The sequence below is a fragment of the Naegleria lovaniensis genome (genome assembly GCF_003324165.1).
Source record: "Naegleria lovaniensis strain ATCC 30569 chromosome Unknown tig005, whole genome shotgun sequence".
Classification (NCBI taxonomy): Eukaryota; Heterolobosea; class Eutetramitea; order Acrasida; family Naegleriidae; genus Naegleria; species Naegleria lovaniensis.
The window spans coordinates 42,112-62,476 of record NW_025407827.1 but is presented as its reverse complement, the minus strand read 5'-3'; the positions used below and the strand labels follow the sequence as shown (position 1 = coordinate 62,476).

The window sequence follows — 20,365 nt, the reverse complement described above, 5'->3', positions numbered from 1 at the left end:
CAAAACTCATTCATCATGGCGTGATTATCGTGTTACCTTGCCATCATTTTCGTCATCGTTCAGTTCATTATGCAGTTTTTCATGAATGATGAAAAGCAAAAGACAAGAGATGGCAACAACGTATCCGTGAAGGATGGTGGGGATTGTGATGATGCTGGCTCCTGACGAAGATAGAGAGAGTGTTATTCCGAAGATGTATCTAATTTCTGATATTCGAAATTTAAACGAAATTTTAGAAATTACGGAATGCTTCAAATTGCATCCATCACTCTCTCTCATACTGATTTAGCCAAAAATCACAACTCACCAATTCTTTCTCAAAGAAATGAACAAATTTGCATGTTATTGATTTATGGATGACAATTCAATTTACTTTAAAATTGCACCGTCCGATCCTGTGCCTGCAGCATGGAGAGAGGAAAAGTAAATGAAATTGAAGAATAAACAATAATTGACTTGTATTGTTCATATATCCATGAGCTATTCATTTCCAAACCAAACTAACTGAAAGAAATTGGAATCAATATTAAGGTGTAGATGGTTGTTGCTTTTGCCACATGTAATAATTTGGAGTTTTTGCATCACTGTGAACGTGCATTCGTTACTTTTGAAATCAATAACAGAACACCAAATACTTACACTCCAAAGATTGAGCAATATTTGTATCGATAGACCAAAAGTGCTGAGAAAATTCCAATCAATATGCCAACCACTGTTTATAGATACATTATTGCATGAATATTCAAAAATTGTTCATTTATCATGTATTAAAAACATGACACGTACCAACTTGAGAAATAGTGTGTTTAAGAGTGACAATTCTCGTCACTCCAACCCATACTGGTACTAGTAAAAGTAGGAAAAACAAGAAAACTTTCCAGAATTGACCCTTTCTCCTATTCCAAGTCTGCAGTAATGGTCAATAATATTGTTATTATTGCATAGGTAAGTATTAATCAGTACAATCACACAATGGTCACTTCTATGATGATATAACTACTTACATCTGCCTTTCCAGCAAAATACAGTAAGAAAAAAAGCCAAACCGACATGACTGAAGATACATGTCCACTTGGAAATCCCGAGGTCATTAAGGGACTGGAGAGCCGGAAATTTTCTGGATTTTGACACACGTCTGTAGGTTTAAAGTATCGATAGGGAAGCAAGGTATTTCCAGATTTTCGATGTTCGTTCACAACTTTCATATTTGGGTTGCATTCGACGAGAAATGTAGGTCTATATCCGCCATACACGAGCCAACCAAAAGCAGTAATTGCCATACATAGAGCAATTGTTTGGACATATCCTACCAATGCATGATGAAAATCGACCAAGTTTCTGATAAAAAGTAAATGAAAAAGGAGAAAGCTCACAAGGGGAATGAGAAGGACATAAATTGCAGCTACTTCCCATAGAGGTAATATGTCATGTTGATGTTTGGGATAACTCAAAGTGGGATCCTCAATATAGAAATCTGTGACAGACATGAATTCAAATCAATTTTCAAAACCAACATTAAATACCATCAAGATGGTAAAATGTTCATCTCTTTGAGTACTCAAAAAATACATACATGGAAGACTGAAAGTTGGAATTCCTCCTGACAATAACACTCCCAACACAAGGCCCAAGCATAATAGAGGAATGATATATTCCAAAGAGTAATAAAGAATGAGTTTCATAACTCGTTTTCGTTTCTCTGATTTTTGTGATAATTCTTTTTGAAGTGGCTTGCCGAGTTCATTGGATGGAATGGTGTCGGATGAAGTGGTACTAGTATTTTGTTCGTGAGGGATGGTAATAAAGTAATTGTCTCTTGTTTTTCTCCTGAAGAGGCTGACGAGGTTTTCCTTGGATTGTTTTCCGAAATCTTTGAAAAATTGTTTGATTTTGTGGGTAGTCATTGCTTCGAGTGGAAGATTATTGTTTGTTGTTGTTGTTGTTTTTATTGTCACTACAGCTGCAGAGTTGTGTTTTGAAATATTACCTTTTGAAATTAAAAGGAAATTGGTTGAAAAAGGCAATATTGCAAATAACAAGAAATTCAACTCTGCAACAGTGACAACAAAACATGTTGGATGAAGAACAAAATGAAATTCTCAAGCTCACCATGCCACTCACATTGAGCAATATTTTGATGCTACAGGTCAAGCCAAAGATGGAATTTGTTCTTCTTTTGAATTCAAAACAACTGAGACCATTGACGTGAAAATCACGAAACTCATAGTATTTCTCTCTGTTGTAATATATATCTATTTCACACCAGAGCTCAGCCATTTTCTTGCAAAAAATTGAACAAGATATTGAATAATGCCTCGACTTGTGTCATTCATGCGACCACCACCACGTATCATGCGATCACGTCTTATCAAGGCATCATTTAGTTCTTTCAATTTCCCACCCAATCCCATCATGTTAGTTATTAATGGAATGATCAACCCAACATGCATCAACACAGTAACAAAGTGTAACAAATTATCGAATTGAAAAATCCGCCGCATTAATGGAGCGACATTACTTGAAGCATCCCATGCATGATTGGGATTGACCAGAGTTCGATTTGGATGTAAATTTTGTTCCAATACGACGACCCATTGCTCATCATCATTGTCTTGTATTGGTGGACTCATTCCATTAGAATTTCCATTTGATTGCCGTTGTTTCTGCCTCCTCTTCAATTCACGAATATAATAATCAGGAGGACCTCCCAAATGATCATATTTCAAGGAATGATAAGCAAATTGTTGCAGCGGATCCACTAAATTAATATCCTTCTCATAGAGTGGTGGTTGAAAAGAGGATTCGGAAAGGTTTTTTCCACCTCCGAACTCGGCTTTTAAATTCCAAAATATTTCTTCTAAATGGTCTTGACGAAGATGATGATTTTCATTTTGTGATGAAATCATTTTTTTAAAAGAAAAACAATAAAGAATTTAATGTTCAAACTCCGAGGGTTTTATTGTTTCTTCAATGCAATTTCTGCTTTCAAAAGGGCTATTTGCTCCTGTTGTTCTTGGAGCATTTGTTGTTGCGCGTTGTGTTGCTCTTGTTGTTCTTGGAGCATTTGTTGTTGTGTGTTGTGTTGCTTCTGGAACAATCGCTGTTGAAGCTCTTGTTGATGCCTTAACTGACGAACCTCTTCCGTCAGGTCGTTCAAACGATGGTTCAAATTGCGCGCAAATTTCAGCATTTCCGTTTTTTAAAGCAAGGCAAGGTATTTGGCGCCTGGTTTATATGTTTTCCTGAACCTAGAAAGACATCTTTAACAGTAATCCATAAATTCATCGATGGCGATGCAATTCTGTTAATGTTAACCATTATCACTGAACCATGATCCTTCTTGAAATTTGTTTCTCTATTACTTGACCTCAAAATATTCTTTCCGTCATGAATCGATCCATGAATCTTAATCTCTCTAATGCTGATTAGAGAGTTCGAAATTGTTTCAGCTTTAAATTTTATAACCATCTAACCTACCAAAGTGTGCATTTATTTGAAAGTCGAGAAATATAATTCAAACAGACAAATTCACACATCGTAGCTTGGATATGGATCACAACATGAGTCAATGTTAGCGCTGACTTGGAAGAGATTTGTTGTTGCTTGGTGTGTTGGAATTTGCAAGCCATGCAATTGAAATGCATTGGATGTGTTGATTTTTTATTTGATGATAATCTTACCAATAGCACAACACTCCACCTATTTGAGGCTTTTAATTTGTAGTCATTTAGCGGTAAGCTTTGTTGTTCTTTGAGAAATGTAATGAATTGAGGCGGCAAAATGAATGTAAGGCTTGCGTTAATGACACAGGCGAAGGGAGGTTTAATGACAATGGTGATTAAAGGTTGTCATAATTGATAAAAAATATATGAGAAAATGATTTATTTCTTTTTTGATGGTCTAGAATGGATCCACGGAGTTTTAAATGGAGGTCTTGATCTTCTTGTTTTGTCTAACAGAGTGGTCGTAGAGGTTTTTGTGGCGGTCAATGTTGTATTAGGTTGTGTTGTGCTGGAAGACGTAACAGTGGTTGCAGCGGTCACAACAGATGAGCCTGTGGTGATCGTGGACGCAAGGTTGGATCTAGGACAGGTTATCTTTTCATCATGGAGTAGAATGTACGTGTGTGGTGGTGGCATGTTCAATCGACTTGATGAAAACAAGGAATTTTTCATAAAACGACGAAGAAAAGAATTGAGGAGCTTGTAATTCAAGATCACGTCCACATTGTAGAGTCAACTTGTTATCATCGAATTCAAATAATAATATAATAAGAGGAAAATTTGATAACACCCCACCTGCATGTTTCTTCTTGTTGACAGCGGGTACGTCCATGGTGGAGAGTTGATGTTGTTGAACTTGTTGTGAAATTTCCTCCAAGGTCCATCCATTGAATTTGAAAAAAAGTATGTTAAGCAAGTGAGGGATTTTGTAATGCATATTGATAGTAAATGTCTATTGGAAGGGAGAATGAAAACCGACTAACAGAAGCATGCATTGAAGTGATGCATATTGTTATGTACTCTTTCATTTTGACCAATTTTCTAACCCTACCAAATACAACAATACGAATCCTTGTTGCCATCATTTCTCTAAACAATGATGAAGATTAATATTGTGAATATCTCTGCCTTGTTCGTTTACAACATGTTGGCGTTTTTCAAACCACAAAATATAATTTGTGCCAACTTGTCTGACCCTTTTGGAGTGAAATGTAACTTGTCTGTATCCCAGTATTCCATTCTTTCCTCTGGAGTACATTTTCTCCAATTAAGGTCGTTCATTAAATCTATAAAAATCAGTTTCTTTCCTGGAAATTGTTGTTTCTGATTGCATTGTTGTACAAAATTTCGTATATTTTCATTCACTTGTTGTTTTTTCACTTGTAAATGTTCCATATCATCTGCAAAACACGAAGGAATTGAACATACTATAATCCATTCAATACTCTGTTGTTTTAAACAAGTATTATACATGTCAATTAAATTATTGGTAATATCTTCACTCGATTTCACGAAAGCCAAATCATTCGTTCCTCCGATAATGATAGCAGCTCTATAATCTTTCGACGGCACAAATGGCAAGGCGTTTGGAGTCATGTTATCAAACCTTTCGTCCACACAATGATAATGAACATCATATTCTGTGAGCTGTTTCAAAAGAAATCTTGGTAATCGTTCTTTCATTGAACTTGTTTGTTCTCCACTCACTCCGAATTGATAGACTTTATATTTTTCCACCTCCATGTTGAGTAATCGAGTTAATTCAACACAATACGGATGGTATTTAATTCCCTTTTGATAATATCCTCTTGTGAGTGAGTCGCCAATGGCAATGATCGGGAAGGAAATTTCATGAGAATCAATTTCAACTGTTTTTTGCGTCGGCTGTGAGTGGGCAGTTCGATTGCTTGTCGAATCCTTTTGGCCCATTTTTTTTTTTGAAAAGTTGTGTTTTTCCAGGCGCGTTCAGCTTCGATGCGTCATTTTAGTTTTGTAAAGAAGTTTGGAATTTATTAAAGGAAGCTCATGGGTTAGCAACTCGCCAAACATCCTTTGATGAAGGATTGGTGTTTGAGGATTTTCAGCATGTTTTGACATTTGCTTTCCCTGCTGTCATGGTTCGGTTGAGCTTTTCTTTAAAAAAATGGCAGAATTGATGAACCATGCCTACGGTTAGTGGTCTCTGTTGTGGTTTCACATCTTCTTTTCGTTAGAAATAAATTCAACGGGACGAAGAAAATATCTCATTATTTTTTATTAAATGTCATCATGGTTTAAATTAAATGGTCGGGTTGAGTGTTAAAATTTATGAGATGAGCAGACTCGAACAAACAATACACCTCCAATGAGCAACCCACATTTGCAAAGATTTCAAGATCAAGACATGATTACAACGCTTCCAACAAACAGCAACTCACCCGTGAGCAAATCGGTCCCTCACTAAAACCACCTTTGAGTTAAGAATCACAGGTTTTGGCGGTCGTAAATTTTTAATCCTCAAGAATACTTTTTTCAAAAAGAAAAAGCCTCATCACCGACGGGCCATTAAGGGATTCCCTCTCTCCACTCTCTCACAAGTGCACACACACACGCGCAATAATACCCTTCTTTTTTTCATCACCACAAGAGCAAGGAGGGAGTGGTTTCGGAAGAGGTGGTGTTTCATCTTGAGAGGAACTGAATATCTTAGAGTATCTGCAATTTTGTCGCAAAAGTCTATTCGTTTTTGAAAAGGCAACGGATCTTTATCATCCTTAGTATGCCGTGTTTGTGTAGTAATTTTGGAAAATGGAAGAAGATCATCAACAACAATCACAACAACAACCAGAACCCCTGCTACTAGCTGGTCAGCCTCAGAACAATTCATTGGAGGGTCAAGCTCTGCCCTCTGTGGCTGATCAATCTCAACAACAACAACCCTTACTACCCCTTCCCAAATCTTCTTCTCAACAAAACATTAATGTACCACCCATTCCGAATGATCCTCTTTCAGCATTACGAGCTTCCAAAATATTTTCAAAAAGATCATCCTCCATAGTGGTAGGACGTGGAAAAGAAAATACAGAAGATCTTCATTCCGAGCCCAGCAGCGAGGATCACTTGATACGAGGAGCGAAGGTCATTGTGCCAATGTTCAAGTCGTCTCGTGTGGTTCTACTTGTGCTTGTCTCCATGTCCATTCTCGTTACAGTGATACTTTTGACATTGGTTTGGGTTCCAACATTCAGCTCTAGTGTTTATACCCTAAGTGAACACAACCGACGGAAAGAGTTCAATAGTATAGTTTCCTTTGTTACTCAATCGATACGTGAGGTAGTCATTGTATCAGAGGCAAGCAAGAATCTTTTGAAGTATGGATTTGATTTTTCAAATTCCACATGGATCGAGAGAGCCATGTATCAAATTTATAAGAGTGAACAGCAGTATCATAAGGGTTCCACTGTCTCTACCTATATTGGAGACGTGCTAGGAAATGTGGTGGGTATTGTTGATTCCAATGGAGTCGACATGTTGATAGTTGTTAACAATTCTCACACATTGTTGTATCAATGTCAGACAGATGTGGTGAATTCACAAGATGACGTATGCTTGCACCAAAACAATCCAAATCGGATTCTGTCAAGGGCCAACATGCATAACACAATCAATCAAGCATTGCAATATCCAGGAGAGCCTTCTTTTACGCCGAGCTATATCGACAGCACACATCCAGATGTTGTTCTTATAAGCCTAGTGAATAGCATTCGCTTAGCAAAGCTTGATATTTTCTATTATTTTGGCTATGATATATCTACGAAGAAAATTGGAACCTATTTGCAGGAATTTTCTAAAAACATTGCCGACTCGTTAGTGTTTGTGTTTGAGTCCTCCACAAATAATCTCATTTCATCAAGTTTTTACAGGTTTTCCTATCAAAACGGGAATGAAAGGAAAACATCACTGAACGTCCATGAAATTCCACGAGCTGTTCCAATTTCGAAGGCTCTGCTATACAAGTTGGAAGGAAATTTTAAAAATTTACGATGTGGAGAATATTTATCAATTGCATATGCAGACGAGCTTATTGCGTCGCATAGAATTTGTTTAGAAGAAAACATTGATTGGATTATTGTATTTGCTGTGAAGCAGTGGACATATATCAGCACACTTGTAATTGCTTTAATTGTAGCATTGGGATTTAGTAGCATAATTTTATTATTTGGCATGTTCTTTGGTATTTGTGCTTCTTTAAAAGTTTCTCAGCCCATCTATCGACTCATAGACTTGGTTAAAAGTGTGGGAGAAATGGACTTTGATAACCTACCAGATATTCAAGAGAAATTGTTCTTTTCTGAAATGCAAGAGCTGCAAGAAAATTTTTTAAACATGATCAAACGAGTTAAGAGCTATCGTGCATTCATTCCTGCTCACATTCTTCAAGAATTGGAGTCCAATAACGCAAAAACCCAAAGCTTACAGCAAGTAGACAGCAAAAAACCACTAGGGTTGGCTCGCCGCATTTCCTCGCGTAAAATGCTTAATTTGCATCAAAAAAAGATTTCCTCTCCTACAATGGACTTGTTTGCTCTTGGATTAGAGGGGAGGTATGTCACTCAAATGTGTGTCTATCTTCAAGGATTTGATTCCATTGTTGAAATTTGCGAGCATAAGGACATTCTCATACTTCTAGGCGAGATTTATGAGACACTGACGAACATGAGTAAGACATCATCAGGCCAAATCGGATCATTCGAAAACAATTTTGTAACTGTGTCTTGGAATTCAACCAAGCCTCAACCCAACCATGAACAAAAAGGTGTTTCCACTGCAAAGAAATTTTGCAGTAGAATTAATTCTATTAAGGACACAAGATGGAGATCGTACGAAATTTTCAGATGTCATCCTCAACTGTACGAAGGTTTAAAGTTTCGTGTCACTATTGCTTCTCAGTTATGTCAATGTGGAAATATTGGAACAGAGGAGTTCAAGTCACATACCATTATTGGAAGCATTCAGAAAAATGTGTTGACTCTTGCAGATGTGGCCATTCTATATAACATTGGTGTGTTAATAACAGAGGATATTTTCATGATTTGCAGCACAGAATATTCGATGAGATACATTGACACGGCAGACTTAGCAGAGGACATGTCCATTGCGAACGATTCAAGATCAAAGGTGAAAAAAACAAAGTTGTTCGAAGTTGGAGAGAGTTCAGACATTATTCTGGATGAATGGATTTACGAACTTGCTGACAAGGAACGAAAAAACAAATGGGCCAAGTATCAAAAAGGTTGTGGGCTCTACTTTGAACAAAAATATCAAGAGGCAAAAGAAATATTTACAGAGTTTGAGCAAGAATATTCCAAAGCGTACCATGTTGTGGATTTACCTACTCAACACATGTTGAGTTTGTGTGATCAAAAATTGCATGAACAAGGAATCATTGACCATCAGCAAGTTGGAATTGAATCTGACCAAAAGGTTGCGAATCGAGTTGTGCAGTAACAGGAATTGCTGTTGCGGACATGAAAAAAGATAATGGAAAGGAACTCAAATTCATGCATTCATTTTGGACAGTCACACAAGATCAGATAATTGGGGAGAACGTGTGAATGAGAGGGTTATTCGAATGACATTTGGCTTTGAATGGTTTTTTAAAAGGTTGTCTTGAAATTATTGCGTTATTGAGACACATTGCCCTTTAACTTCAATGTATTTGAATGCAAATTGTTGAGTGCAACATGATCACACCTACTCTCGACATTGGTTGTGAATCGATGCACTGGGATTATTGGCGAAAGGAATTCGATCAGTGAGTTTGAACGTTAACCGTACCCTCAAGAAATTTGGAATCAAGCAGACCATAAACCTTAATCCTCTGAGGTTTCACAAGGAATTACTATTTAAAAAACTATTTTATTGAAACAGTATGGCCGTGAATGATGTTATCATTTTTATACAGGCACTCGATCAACAATTTGAAGTTTCATCTTCATCATGCACGTCAATGTCTGCTCCATACGGTCATGAATAGGTTACCAAAGATAATAATAATGGCATGTTGAAAAGTTTCCTAATATTTTGAATTCCACACAGTAATGCTAGAAAGAGAGAGAGGTCATTATGATTAGGGCGTTCCCCAATAGCAGTGCTGTCGCATTTGTTGTAATCTTGTCAGAGCTTGATTCAATGTTTTTTGTACATCACTTTGGGGATCTTGCATTTTCTTTACAAGGGAATACATGGTTAGAATTTCATCTGTAATGTCACCAATGACTTTCATGTCTACATAGAGCTGGTCAAACCATTTTCTTGCCTTTTCCTTGTTGTCATTGAGAATACATGTCATGTAGATGGAGGTGAGAGAAATTAAAAAGGGAGCATATTTTAACACAACCTCTGAAAAATAGCTATCATTGACAATATTCCAGGCCATTTGGTAATGAGCTTTTTCAAGCTCGGAATCTTTCACGTACATGATGAGAGAATTATAGGGATGAAAAACAGTTAAATTAAACGAAAGTTGTTCCATCAGGTAAAGTTCACATTCAATAATTTGTGATAATTGATATGGAAATTGTGAACTCGTTTCTTTAGTGTCATAATTCTGAGAAGGAGCGTCCTTTCCCATCGCAATTTGATGAATATTCTTTGCATTTAATGGACATTCTTCAATTTTACTTGCCAATAATAGTGCTGCTGCTGACAAGAGAGCAGGATCACAATCCGAAATACTATTCTGACAATAAAATCGTTTACAATAAATCATGGCTGTAGCAATGACTCGCTGATGAGCATTCACTTTTTTTCCAACATCACGCAAATAAACTCTCATACAATGAGTGAGAACGAGTTGTTTTTCAAAAACGTTAAATTGTGAGTCATCGAGAGCATCTAGTTGTTGTTGTGCCGATGATTGAGATGGTTGAGATGTGCTTGATTGTTTTTTGTAATATTGATTTTGTTGCCATTTGCTGAATGGAGTGTGTGTTTTTTTGAAACAAAAAGCATAAAGCGGAATGATCATCAAATTATTAAAAAATATTTTTGGAAATTTGGATGATTATTACAATTTTCAAGTTCCGATATATTATATCCACACCTGTTCTGTTCTACCTACTATTGACTTGAAACCCAATAATTATCGCACATGATGAAAAGAAGTTAATATTTTTTTCAATTTTTTTTTGGACAACAGATGAACTGTGAACTCGTTTTCTAAAAACAATTTCAAATAAAAATGTCAGTACAAGATCTTGCCACTACTTCCCTTCCTTCTCAATTACTCTCTCAACTCAATCAGCCACAACCATTGAGTCGACTCCGACCTGTTCCTGCTCATGAGCTTCGTGATTTTTCATTTCCTTGGCTTCCCATGGGTTGTAAACAATATGATAGCTTTCAATGGTTACGGAAGAGAAAACGACCTTTGCTCTTCTCCTTTCATCAACCTCTTCTTCATTCCGATGAATTGTTATTACAGGAAGAGTTTGTTCAAATCTCATCATCATCATCAATAGAGAATAATCATCATCAACATGATGATGAAAAGATTCCAACCACCGTTCAATCCGAAAATTCTCCCTTTTCATTCTTTTCCATGTTTTATGATGAAATTGAAGGAGCCAAGATTGCTCTCGCCATTCCTGATCTAGAAGGCTGGAACGGTGGTGTTTTGATTCATTGTCATGGACATCGGGCGAAAGGTATTCCTTTACAGGCTGATCTCACCGAAGAGAATATGCCTCATGCCTTCCGAGAGTTGTTACGTGAGGGATGGATCATTGCAATGACTTCATATCGGAGAGAGGGTATTGTGTTACGAGATGCCATTCAAGATGTGAATAATTTGAGAGAATATATTGAACGAAAATGTGGACATGTGGAGTGTTGTATCTTGGAAGGAAGATCTATGGGTGGAGCCATTGTAACGTTCTTGAGTGAAAAGTATGGAGAGTGGTATGATGGAGCTGTGTGTATTGGAGCTGCTTTGAGAGTGGATCAGAGGAATGAGGAATTACCTCATCTCATGTTTACGTATCGACCTAAGTTCCCAATTTTGGTAAGTTTGTTATCGGCAACAGTTGGTTGATGAGTGACTGACTAGCTTATGGTTGGAATTTGGCGATTATTTCAATAACATGTGCAGTACTTGACCAATGTGAGCGAATTGGGAGAGCCTTCAAATTATATTGAAAAGGTAAAACAGTTGTCAGAAAGTGAAGCAAAAACTCATAAGGGTCTTCCCAATGACGAGATTATTGTCCCTGCGTTATGGACTGTCTATCGAGAGGGTCATAATTTAGTTTCAGAATTGGAGAGATTCTCTGCGATCTCAAGCTTAATTCAATGGATCAAGTACCAAAGTAACGTTACCATGAAAACAAATGAATCATGTACGCAGCCAGCACAAATCCCTCCGTCACAAGTTGAATTTTGCTCTTCCCAGTCGCATGCACAAGGAGCTTGGGGAAAAGTCAAACAATTATTTATTTATGGCTCATTTTCAATTAATTTCACAAGTCAAGATTTTGAAAAGTTAGGAATTGTTGAAGGAAAATATTTCACGTTTCACGTTCTGACCAAACAATATGGAATGAAAACTGTGAGCGCCTCGTTTGGTTCCTTTCCCTTCATTAAGCAAGCCACAGACTTGGAATGGGTGGCATTTGTCTCGCCAGTCGATAATTACATTGTGCTTCATGTGAATACTTATTCCTTCTCGAATGAAGCATCCAAATTGGGCATTGCTGCTGGAGACTCTGTTTTTGTGGAACAATTTAAAACATTGCCTCCTCGAAGAAGTAGATGAAAGTGTTTTTTGTATCCATATCATTTGACCAACGAGGAAGCAAAGCATTGTTCCGAATCGGAATCAATAGTTTTGACATGTATCCAAATCCATGTAATGATTCTTGACAGGTCCAATCCACAAATCGCACAGATCAATCATAAAAAAATGCAAACACTCCAACCGACGCCTCGATTCAGACCATTTTCACTTTTGGTTCTTCTTTTACTAGTGCTTTTCACAGCAGTAAGTCATCATCATTTGTACAATTGATCAATTTATTTACATTCAAATTCACATGTAATATATTTATGTTAAACTCCGAACGATCACACAAATGATAGTCTTCTCTCGTACATTCCGATCATGAAGACTTCACTCAAAGAATTTTATTACCTTCTCAACGCAATGCAGCTGCCATCATGACTTTTATGATGCCCTCCTACATTCACATTCCCACTCCGAACATCATGTCTCGACACTTTCCATACAAGTTATTTCTCTATCGGGAGAATCATGAAGGCATGGATTTGGAACAATTGAAACAATTGAATGCCGAGACCTTAATGATTAAACCTGCAGAGACCAAGACCAAACTGAATGGATTTCCATTGTTGTTTATTCCGCAAGCTCAACATGGTTCATTTTCCGATGTTCGATCATTGGGAGCTACGCTGTATGAAGTACGTTGAAATTGATTTTCACACGAAGTTGTGTATTCATTATTTGTGTATATTTTATTTCTTAATTATTTATTTTTAAAATGATTGGTGTGATGATTTATGGATCTCGTCTTTCATTTGGAACAAATCATTTTATTGGATTCAGATGAATGGTCATGCCAAGTATAGAAAGGAGACCTATGCTGAGGCTGGATACATTCAACAAATGGTCAATGAATTAGCAGATCCTCTCTGGTTTGGAAGTAATCAAACCACAAATCAAAACAATGACAAAGAAGAAGGAAATCTTCTTCTCGGCTTTGATGTCTTCACCATTGATTTCAATGATGGAGAATGGAGTAATTTTCACTCGTCTCTCCATGCAAGACAAGCCGAATACATTAAGAATGTTGTGGAATTTATTTTGAAAGCCATTTATAAAAACAGACACAAAAAGATTTTAATTGTGTCACACAGTAGTGAACACACATTTGAGAATATTTCACAGGATTTATTGGATACTGCTTTTATTTTGAAAATTGGTGAGGGAAGAGTGAATTGGGATTTGGGTGCTGCTAAGAACAATCCTAAATTGGAATTCAAGACACTCTTACAAAAATTTAAAAAACAAATGTTGTCACAAACTGCCGAATTGAACAATTCATCACAACCAAATACAGAGAAGGAAACCAAACCAAACGAAATGTATACTGAGCAAGATCAGCAACTTTACAACACAACCCGTAGCGGTGATGTTGTCAATGTGATAGGAGCTTCATTTATTCCTCACATTTTCTCGAATATTGACAAATCAGCCATGAAATGGTGCAAACAATTACAACAACAACTGGCCACTATTTTATTGTCTCTCGTCAATTCTGGAGCTAATTCTCAAGCTGGACTTTTAGATCTCTCTCAACAAGATAAGGCAAATATCTTGTCTCAATACTTTTCATTGAAAGCCAACTCCTTTGAAAAATCATTCTTGTTAGAAGAAATTGCAGCAAAACGTGAAAAGGTAAACATGGCCAAATTGAATGAAGATGTGCATGTCGAGTTGACTTTGAATACGGTGCAACATGTTTCATTCACCAAAAAAGGAGAAACCAAATTTTTCAAATTTGATGTGAAACATTTACAACATACAGTCAATCAATTATACCTGTTCACTAATTTTTATCGAACGGAAGTGGATGTGTTTGTGAGCGAAGATCTGAGCATTGGAGGTGAAGCTCAAGGTCCAGCTCTCATGGCCAAACAAATCGGAAAATTGAATCGACAACAAATTACACTATTACCATACTTGGACGTTGATGAGGATCATTTGGAAACTTTCAACACCAATGAGCATGTGGTGAAAGTCATGATCAAGATTCCAGAAATGGACACTTCATTTTCCAAAAAGATGATCTTTGTCAGAGTTAAAAATTTATATTCTGTCGATGATATGTCTGCTGGAAAAGAGAGCAAATATCCTGAAAGATACATTGTAGTTGCGTCACATCCTGGAACTTTGAAAGGAACAGTTAAAAATTTAGTGAAAGAAAATTATGTCCACCAAGAAGGCGTTGGTTTCATTCCAGATCATCAATATGAAGAAATCAATGTAGATAATTCACCTCATGTTCACACTGTGGACTATTCAAATTTTGATTTTTGGAAGAGTGGTGAAACGATTCATTCGAACAAGTCCTATATTGTCATTCCAAACCTCTCCAATTTATATGCCTACAAATTGAGATATTTCAATAACGAGTGCTCGAATCGAACCTTGTATCCGGTTCTCCAATATCATTATGGAAATATGTTTGAATATGAATCTCACTATTTACCAATGAGATTTTGTGGAGAGAATGTGATCAATCTTCAATTTTTGAACTTGACAGACATTAACAATGCCGATGATGAAAATTTATATGGAATTGCTCTCTACTTTTTAAATACCAAGAATGGATCTTCGTTTAATTTCAAAATTGAATTGGATTATGAAGAAACGTTTATTCACACGATGGTTCAACAACATTATCACACCATTATTGCTGATATTTTTGCCATTCTATTAATGATCATTGCATGCTATGGTGTGACACATTCTCTGATCTATTCCTTTATTTTAACATGGATTCAAGCTCCGTTATTAATTTATTTACAATTTATTTTCACTCCTATCAATGTCCTCTATGTCACAGATTTTAGCATTTTACATTTGGCAGCTGCTTTTATATACTCTTTGATTGCAGTACTCTTTTCATTGAATTTTGTTCGAGCGATCATGTTCTTGTTAGGTTTCATTGGTCAACACGTCATTCCATTTAGAAAGATTTTATGGAGTGCCATTCCTCTTGCCTTATTGGGTGTGAGTTTTAAATTAGATCCATCTATTCCATTGATTGTTTTCACGTTCTTGAGCTTGTTCATTGGAAATTCAGCTTCCATTAGAAGTCCTACCTACTCTCTTTTAACCTCACTTCTTAAAGTATTGTGTTCATTGATTTTAATGGGACCAAGTGCCTTTTCCTATATTAAGGAATGGATGTATTGGTATCAATATGCTCTTGTGAATGCAAATTCTCAATTTTCTGTGCAGACATTGTTTTCAGTGGCTCCTCATCCATCATTGACAGCTATTTGTTCACCCTATTATCTCATTCCGTTCTATTTGGATGAAATAGTACAAGTGTTAATTACCATAATTAGAAATAGATCAACAAGTACCACGAATAACCACACGTATCAGCAAACAAAGAAGAACAACAAGACCACTTCTGAATCGAACTTGACTGGCAATTTTGCATTACTTTCTCGAACGTCAAGTGTCAAAAAGAACGATCCTATCCAACGTAACACTTGGGTTCATTGGATTTTGACAATAGTGTTAATTGGAGTTGCCTATGGTGTTGCTCTCTTGGCAAGAATTGAAACTTTTTGGATTATTTATTTAGTGTCGTTATTTGTTGCAATGAACATGCTTCGACAATTATCTTTTGCGTAATAATTAAATTTTTAATTCAAGAATATCGACTTCAATCTGGCACTTGAATTCTTCGTGCTTTTTACCAATTCGTAGATTCGTTGTATTCGAGGTATGTTTATCTCTGTCTTTAAATTGTTGAACAGACATCATTCAACTGTCTGTCATTAGAAAAAAACAATCAAAAAAAAATGTTCATCTTCCTTCTTTCAGTGCTGTTGGTCCTTCTCGGAGGTTTCTTCTTCAAACTTGCTGTCGCACACAGCAAATCCTCATCAACCACCACCACCAACACGACCACCACTTCACCATCGACTCCATTGATCAAAAAGGAAAAATCCACATTGACATCTGGCACTTTTGAAAATACAACAACTTCCGAAACAACACCCGTCGATTCCAAGAATCGAAGAGATTCTCTCGATCTCTCCCTCGTCATGCCTTCCAAAGAAGAATTTCGTCAAGTTTTCAAAAATGTTTCTTCCATGTTTTTAAAAAACATTTCCGAACAAGTTTCGAAAATGGATAAAATGTTGAATTTGGCACAATCGGGTCAACACTTGTCGAGTAAGATCATTTCCGAGACGAGTAGTAGCAAATTCGACAAGGTATATCAATTGGCAGAAGAAGAACAAACCTTGACAGAAATAAAACATGGCGATGAACATGATGACGAAGATGACGAATCGACAGCTGTCATTTGTTTGTCACCTTCCATCGAAGACGAAGAAATGGAATCCGATGAAGAAGACAAGTCCTCCTCTTCCTCCGCCACGACCAAACAAACTCCTCTCTCCGAAGAATCTAAAAAAGAGAAAATGAATGAAAAACGAAAAAATATTTTAGCAGAAATTCTCAGCACGGAAGAATATTATGTGAAAGGTCTTCTCATTTTGGATTTTATTTACAAGAGACAAATCGAACAAAAGAAAATTGTCGATCCCAAAGTGTTGAAAATTATTTTTCAAGATGTCGACATTGTGTGTAATGTGAATTCGAAATTTTTAGAAGAATTACGAAAAATTTATGAAAAGGAAAAGAATTTGGAAAGAGAACGAGAACGAGAACAACAAACAAAATCCTCGAACATGAAAGCCACTAGTAATTCTGGAATGAATTCTAATTATTATTCAAGTTTGGGAGAATTATTGAATACCTATGCACATACATTTAAATTATATGCAAATTATATTTCTGGTTATAAAAAGGCATCGGCTGCTCTATCGGAAGAAAAGAAGAAGAATAAGCAATTGAGCAAGTTTTTGGATGGAATGAAATTATTGTTGAAGGAACAAGGAGAGAGAATTACACAGTTGGAGAGTTTTTTAGTGACACCTGTTCAGAGAATTCGTAAGTTTTTGAGAAGTGTTGTCAATTGTTGTTGTTAACCGTTCATGATCATCTATTATAACCAATTTGCATTTCACTTTCTTATTGGTGATCGATGGATGATCCAAAATTTATGAATAGCTCGTTATCGATTACTTCTTGAAGATCTTTTAAAGAACACTCCAGAGGATGATCTTACCAAACCAAAACTCAAAGAAGCTCTCGAACTCATCAAATCTATTGCTTTATATGTCAATGAAGCTGAAATGAAAGTTGAAAACATTCAAGTGACTTCACACATGGTTCACAAATTGAAACTCAAAGGATTTATCAAACCATCAAGATATTTATTTGATTATTGGGCTGAAGAAAATAACAATACCATTCAATGTCGAAGCAAATCATCACCTTCTCGTGTCCATAATTGTGAAGTTTATGTATTTAGTGACATTTTGGTGTTCCACAAAAACTTTGATAGTTTTTTAGGAGCTAAATTGGAATTACTTCATACTCGAAAAGGAGCAAAACAAAAGAATAAGCTTGTCGTGAAGGAAGTTCAAATTATTTCATCCTCCAACACAATCAGAGACTCTGGAAATGCATTGGAAGTGACTGTGAAATTCATGTATGAAAATCATTCGAGTAAGGAAATTAAATTGTTACCAAAGAATGTGGAGGAAAAGACTCGATTAGAAAATGCACTTCGTAAAAGTATTTCAGTATCTACAAATACGAATACTCAAGGATTTTCATTGGGAAAGAATGTCAAGCAATAAAATCGGATGCGTCAATTTATTGTGGTACTGTAGTGTGTGGTTTTGTTCAACGTATCAGTTACTACAAAAGAAGACTTTAATTATGATACCACAATAAACGACACATGTTTTGTCCACATCATTTTCGTCCAATGTTGAATGGTTTTTTCAAAATTGTACAATTTACTTGACTTGACATCTTAATGTTGTAAACCCATGAGAAATCAATGGATGACTGTGAAACTCGTAATAGAAATGTCGGTCAATAATGTTTTTGAAGAGTGGTAGTTTTGTGGTTCTTCTATTGTATCTGGTAGCTCTAAAGTCAATTTCAACAACGACCCAAGTTTGTTGAAGAATAACCGAACATACTTTTCATGGTCGTTGATATGGTAAAATATTGAATGTGACGCTCCAGCAGCAATGATTAAATCGCCTAATAATAGCATTCATTTGAATTCCAGTCAATACATTAAAAATTGTTATGACATTCCACACATGTTCCAAATGTTTGAATAAATGAACAGATCAATAATAACAATAATAACTATAAACTCTTAACACATACTTTTCAAACAAGTGATAAAAGGTTGATGAGTGATTTGTGCTGGTTTTGCCACTCTTGAATTGTGTCCCAAACTCAATTGACCAAAAGAATTGCTTCCAACTCCATATATTTCAATCTTAAAAGAGGAGACTGATCTGATGAAAAAGGCATGATATCCACCAATAAAGATGTTTTTCACTTGACTCCAAGGAAATGACAATTGTAATAATTCAATGGCATTGCTATTGTCACCTTCGTGAGCTCCTCGAATGAATAGCCGATTTTGATTGGTCTTGTAAATGGTGATACTGTCTCTGTCGTAGATGTCTGCTACTTGTTCATCATCAGACATTTTCGGTATGTAGATTTCCGATGTTGCTGCACTAGTAATTTCATGTACTTTTCCAGTGGCTGGAATTATGAATCGTTGTTGTTGTTAGGAATAATAGAATATCATTTTTTTGTGTTTTTGGCATGTGACACAATAAAATTTGAGAGTACATGAATAACCAAATGTTTACGTTGTCAGTAATAACCACACCACTACTTACATGTCAGCAAGGTAATTCTATTATTTCCAGAATACACATTATGAATATCATTGGCTCCAACACATGACATTGTATCCAATTCTTTCAATTTTCCAATATAAGGTTTCAAATGAGGTTGGACCACAGAAAAACCATTCACAAGTATTCTTCGATCTTTGGTGAAATAGCATGAAAATTGAGATCCGCACAACACCTTGCGAAAAGGTAATAACAACTCGGTGCTGTAATCATTGACCTCTGTCACTGGTGTCATGCTGGTACATGTTCCAGGAACTGATTCCACTAAAATTTGACCCATATTATTGGAACCTGCACCAAACAAGTGACCCTTCTTGTTTATGAAAATTGAAAATCCATATCCACATTCACAGTCCACAATGTACTCGCCCTTTGTATCGATTGGAAACAATTCTGTTTTTCCAGAATTTGCAATTCCTAACTAGTGATTAATGCGAGTTATAAGAATTGAAATGAATTGAAATATATATTTACCTGATTGGAAGAATTGGTTCCAGTTCCAAAACAATTTCCGAGTTCATCAATAAAGATGGAGAAATATGGACCACACTTGACTCTGTATTCAGAAATTGTTGTTTACATGGATGATCGTAGATTGAAATGATGATTCAAGATATTCATTGGATTTAGTAATGAAACGATCACACGAATGGAGAAAGATCATTTTCGGACCATCATTTGATCATGAAAAAAACATACTTGACAATTCGATTCGGAAATACATGAGTCAATGGTTGAGCTAAATTCAATGATTTGGACACAATTCCCAATTGCCGTAAATCATTGTATCTATATATTCATCAAAGAATATGATAAAAATAATCATCATGATCAACAATGATTTCATTGCATTCGGAGATACGTGTGTGTTTCATGATTCAAACATTTCATGGTTCATCAACAAATAACACTACGTACCCACAGACCCAAATATTTTGTCTTTTAATGTGTTGTTGATCAACAACCTCTTCAAGAGATGGATCAGAATTCTGTTGTTGTTGTTGTTGAGACATTTTTTGAACCTTGTTTTGGAGTATTAATAAATTATTGTAAAAGTTTAAACATCAAATGGATTATCAGAATATTGTTGATTTCAAAACATTGTTGACTCTACCTTATAGTAATACTTGCAAATAACAAGGCCTGGCTTGTTGTAAAATTCACATGGCCTATTTGGACACACCAAAGAAACACATTTCTTTTATTGCTCTCAAATTCCAAAACCAATGTCAATTTCCAAAAATCAATTGGCAAAT

General features: G+C 36.0%; 9 protein-coding genes across 9 annotated transcripts; 4 read left to right on the top strand and 5 right to left on the bottom strand.

Moving 5' to 3' along the window:
- Window positions 1–526: 526 nt before the first annotated feature.
- Window positions 527–1,904, bottom strand: C9374_012396 (uncharacterized protein; the record flags this gene model as incomplete). Its single annotated transcript, XM_044688157.1, has 5 exons — window positions 527–584; window positions 640–712; window positions 787–907; window positions 1,005–1,474; window positions 1,574–1,904. The coding sequence occupies 5 exons, from the start codon at window positions 1,902–1,904 to the stop codon at window positions 527–529; spliced, it is 1,053 nt and encodes a 350-aa protein (XP_044554038.1).
- A 348-nt stretch (window positions 1,905–2,252) lies between these two features.
- C9374_012395 (uncharacterized protein) lies at window positions 2,253–2,906 on the bottom strand (the record flags this gene model as incomplete). Its single annotated transcript, XM_044688156.1, has 1 exon — window positions 2,253–2,906. One exon carries the CDS (start codon window positions 2,904–2,906, stop codon window positions 2,253–2,255), a length of 654 nt encoding a protein of 217 aa, XP_044554037.1.
- A 1,734-nt stretch (window positions 2,907–4,640) lies between these two features.
- On the bottom strand, window positions 4,641–5,432 carry C9374_012394 (uncharacterized protein; the record flags this gene model as incomplete). Its single annotated transcript, XM_044688155.1, has 1 exon — window positions 4,641–5,432. One exon carries the CDS (start codon window positions 5,430–5,432, stop codon window positions 4,641–4,643), a length of 792 nt encoding a protein of 263 aa, XP_044554036.1.
- Window positions 5,433–6,290: 858 nt separating this feature from the next.
- Window positions 6,291–8,990, top strand: C9374_012393 (uncharacterized protein; the record flags this gene model as incomplete). The annotated part of the gene is made up of 1 exon (XM_044688154.1): window positions 6,291–8,990. One exon carries the CDS (start codon window positions 6,291–6,293, stop codon window positions 8,988–8,990), a length of 2,700 nt encoding a protein of 899 aa, XP_044554035.1.
- Window positions 8,991–9,612: 622 nt separating this feature from the next.
- C9374_012392 (uncharacterized protein) lies at window positions 9,613–10,637 on the bottom strand (the record flags this gene model as incomplete). The annotated part of the gene is made up of 2 exons (XM_044688153.1): window positions 9,613–10,459; window positions 10,606–10,637. 2 exons carry the CDS (start codon window positions 10,635–10,637, stop codon window positions 9,613–9,615), a joined length of 879 nt encoding a protein of 292 aa, XP_044554034.1.
- Window positions 10,638–10,725: 88 nt separating this feature from the next.
- C9374_012391 (uncharacterized protein) lies at window positions 10,726–12,297 on the top strand (the record flags this gene model as incomplete). The annotated part of the gene is made up of 2 exons (XM_044688152.1): window positions 10,726–11,547; window positions 11,635–12,297. 2 exons carry the CDS (start codon window positions 10,726–10,728, stop codon window positions 12,295–12,297), a joined length of 1,485 nt encoding a protein of 494 aa, XP_044554033.1.
- Window positions 12,298–12,444: 147 nt separating this feature from the next.
- C9374_012390 (uncharacterized protein) lies at window positions 12,445–15,930 on the top strand (the record flags this gene model as incomplete). The annotated part of the gene is made up of 3 exons (XM_044688151.1): window positions 12,445–12,522; window positions 12,621–12,959; window positions 13,105–15,930. The coding sequence occupies 3 exons, from the start codon at window positions 12,445–12,447 to the stop codon at window positions 15,928–15,930; spliced, it is 3,243 nt and encodes a 1,080-aa protein (XP_044554032.1).
- Window positions 15,931–16,100: 170 nt separating this feature from the next.
- On the top strand, window positions 16,101–18,014 carry C9374_012389 (uncharacterized protein; the record flags this gene model as incomplete). The annotated part of the gene is made up of 2 exons (XM_044688150.1): window positions 16,101–17,259; window positions 17,380–18,014. The coding sequence occupies 2 exons, from the start codon at window positions 16,101–16,103 to the stop codon at window positions 18,012–18,014; spliced, it is 1,794 nt and encodes a 597-aa protein (XP_044554031.1).
- A 203-nt stretch (window positions 18,015–18,217) lies between these two features.
- On the bottom strand, window positions 18,218–20,122 carry C9374_012388 (uncharacterized protein; the record flags this gene model as incomplete). Its single annotated transcript, XM_044688149.1, has 6 exons — window positions 18,218–18,429; window positions 18,562–18,951; window positions 19,092–19,530; window positions 19,584–19,665; window positions 19,809–19,898; window positions 20,028–20,122. 6 exons carry the CDS (start codon window positions 20,120–20,122, stop codon window positions 18,218–18,220), a joined length of 1,308 nt encoding a protein of 435 aa, XP_044554030.1.
- Between the last annotated feature and the right edge of the window lie 243 nt (window positions 20,123–20,365).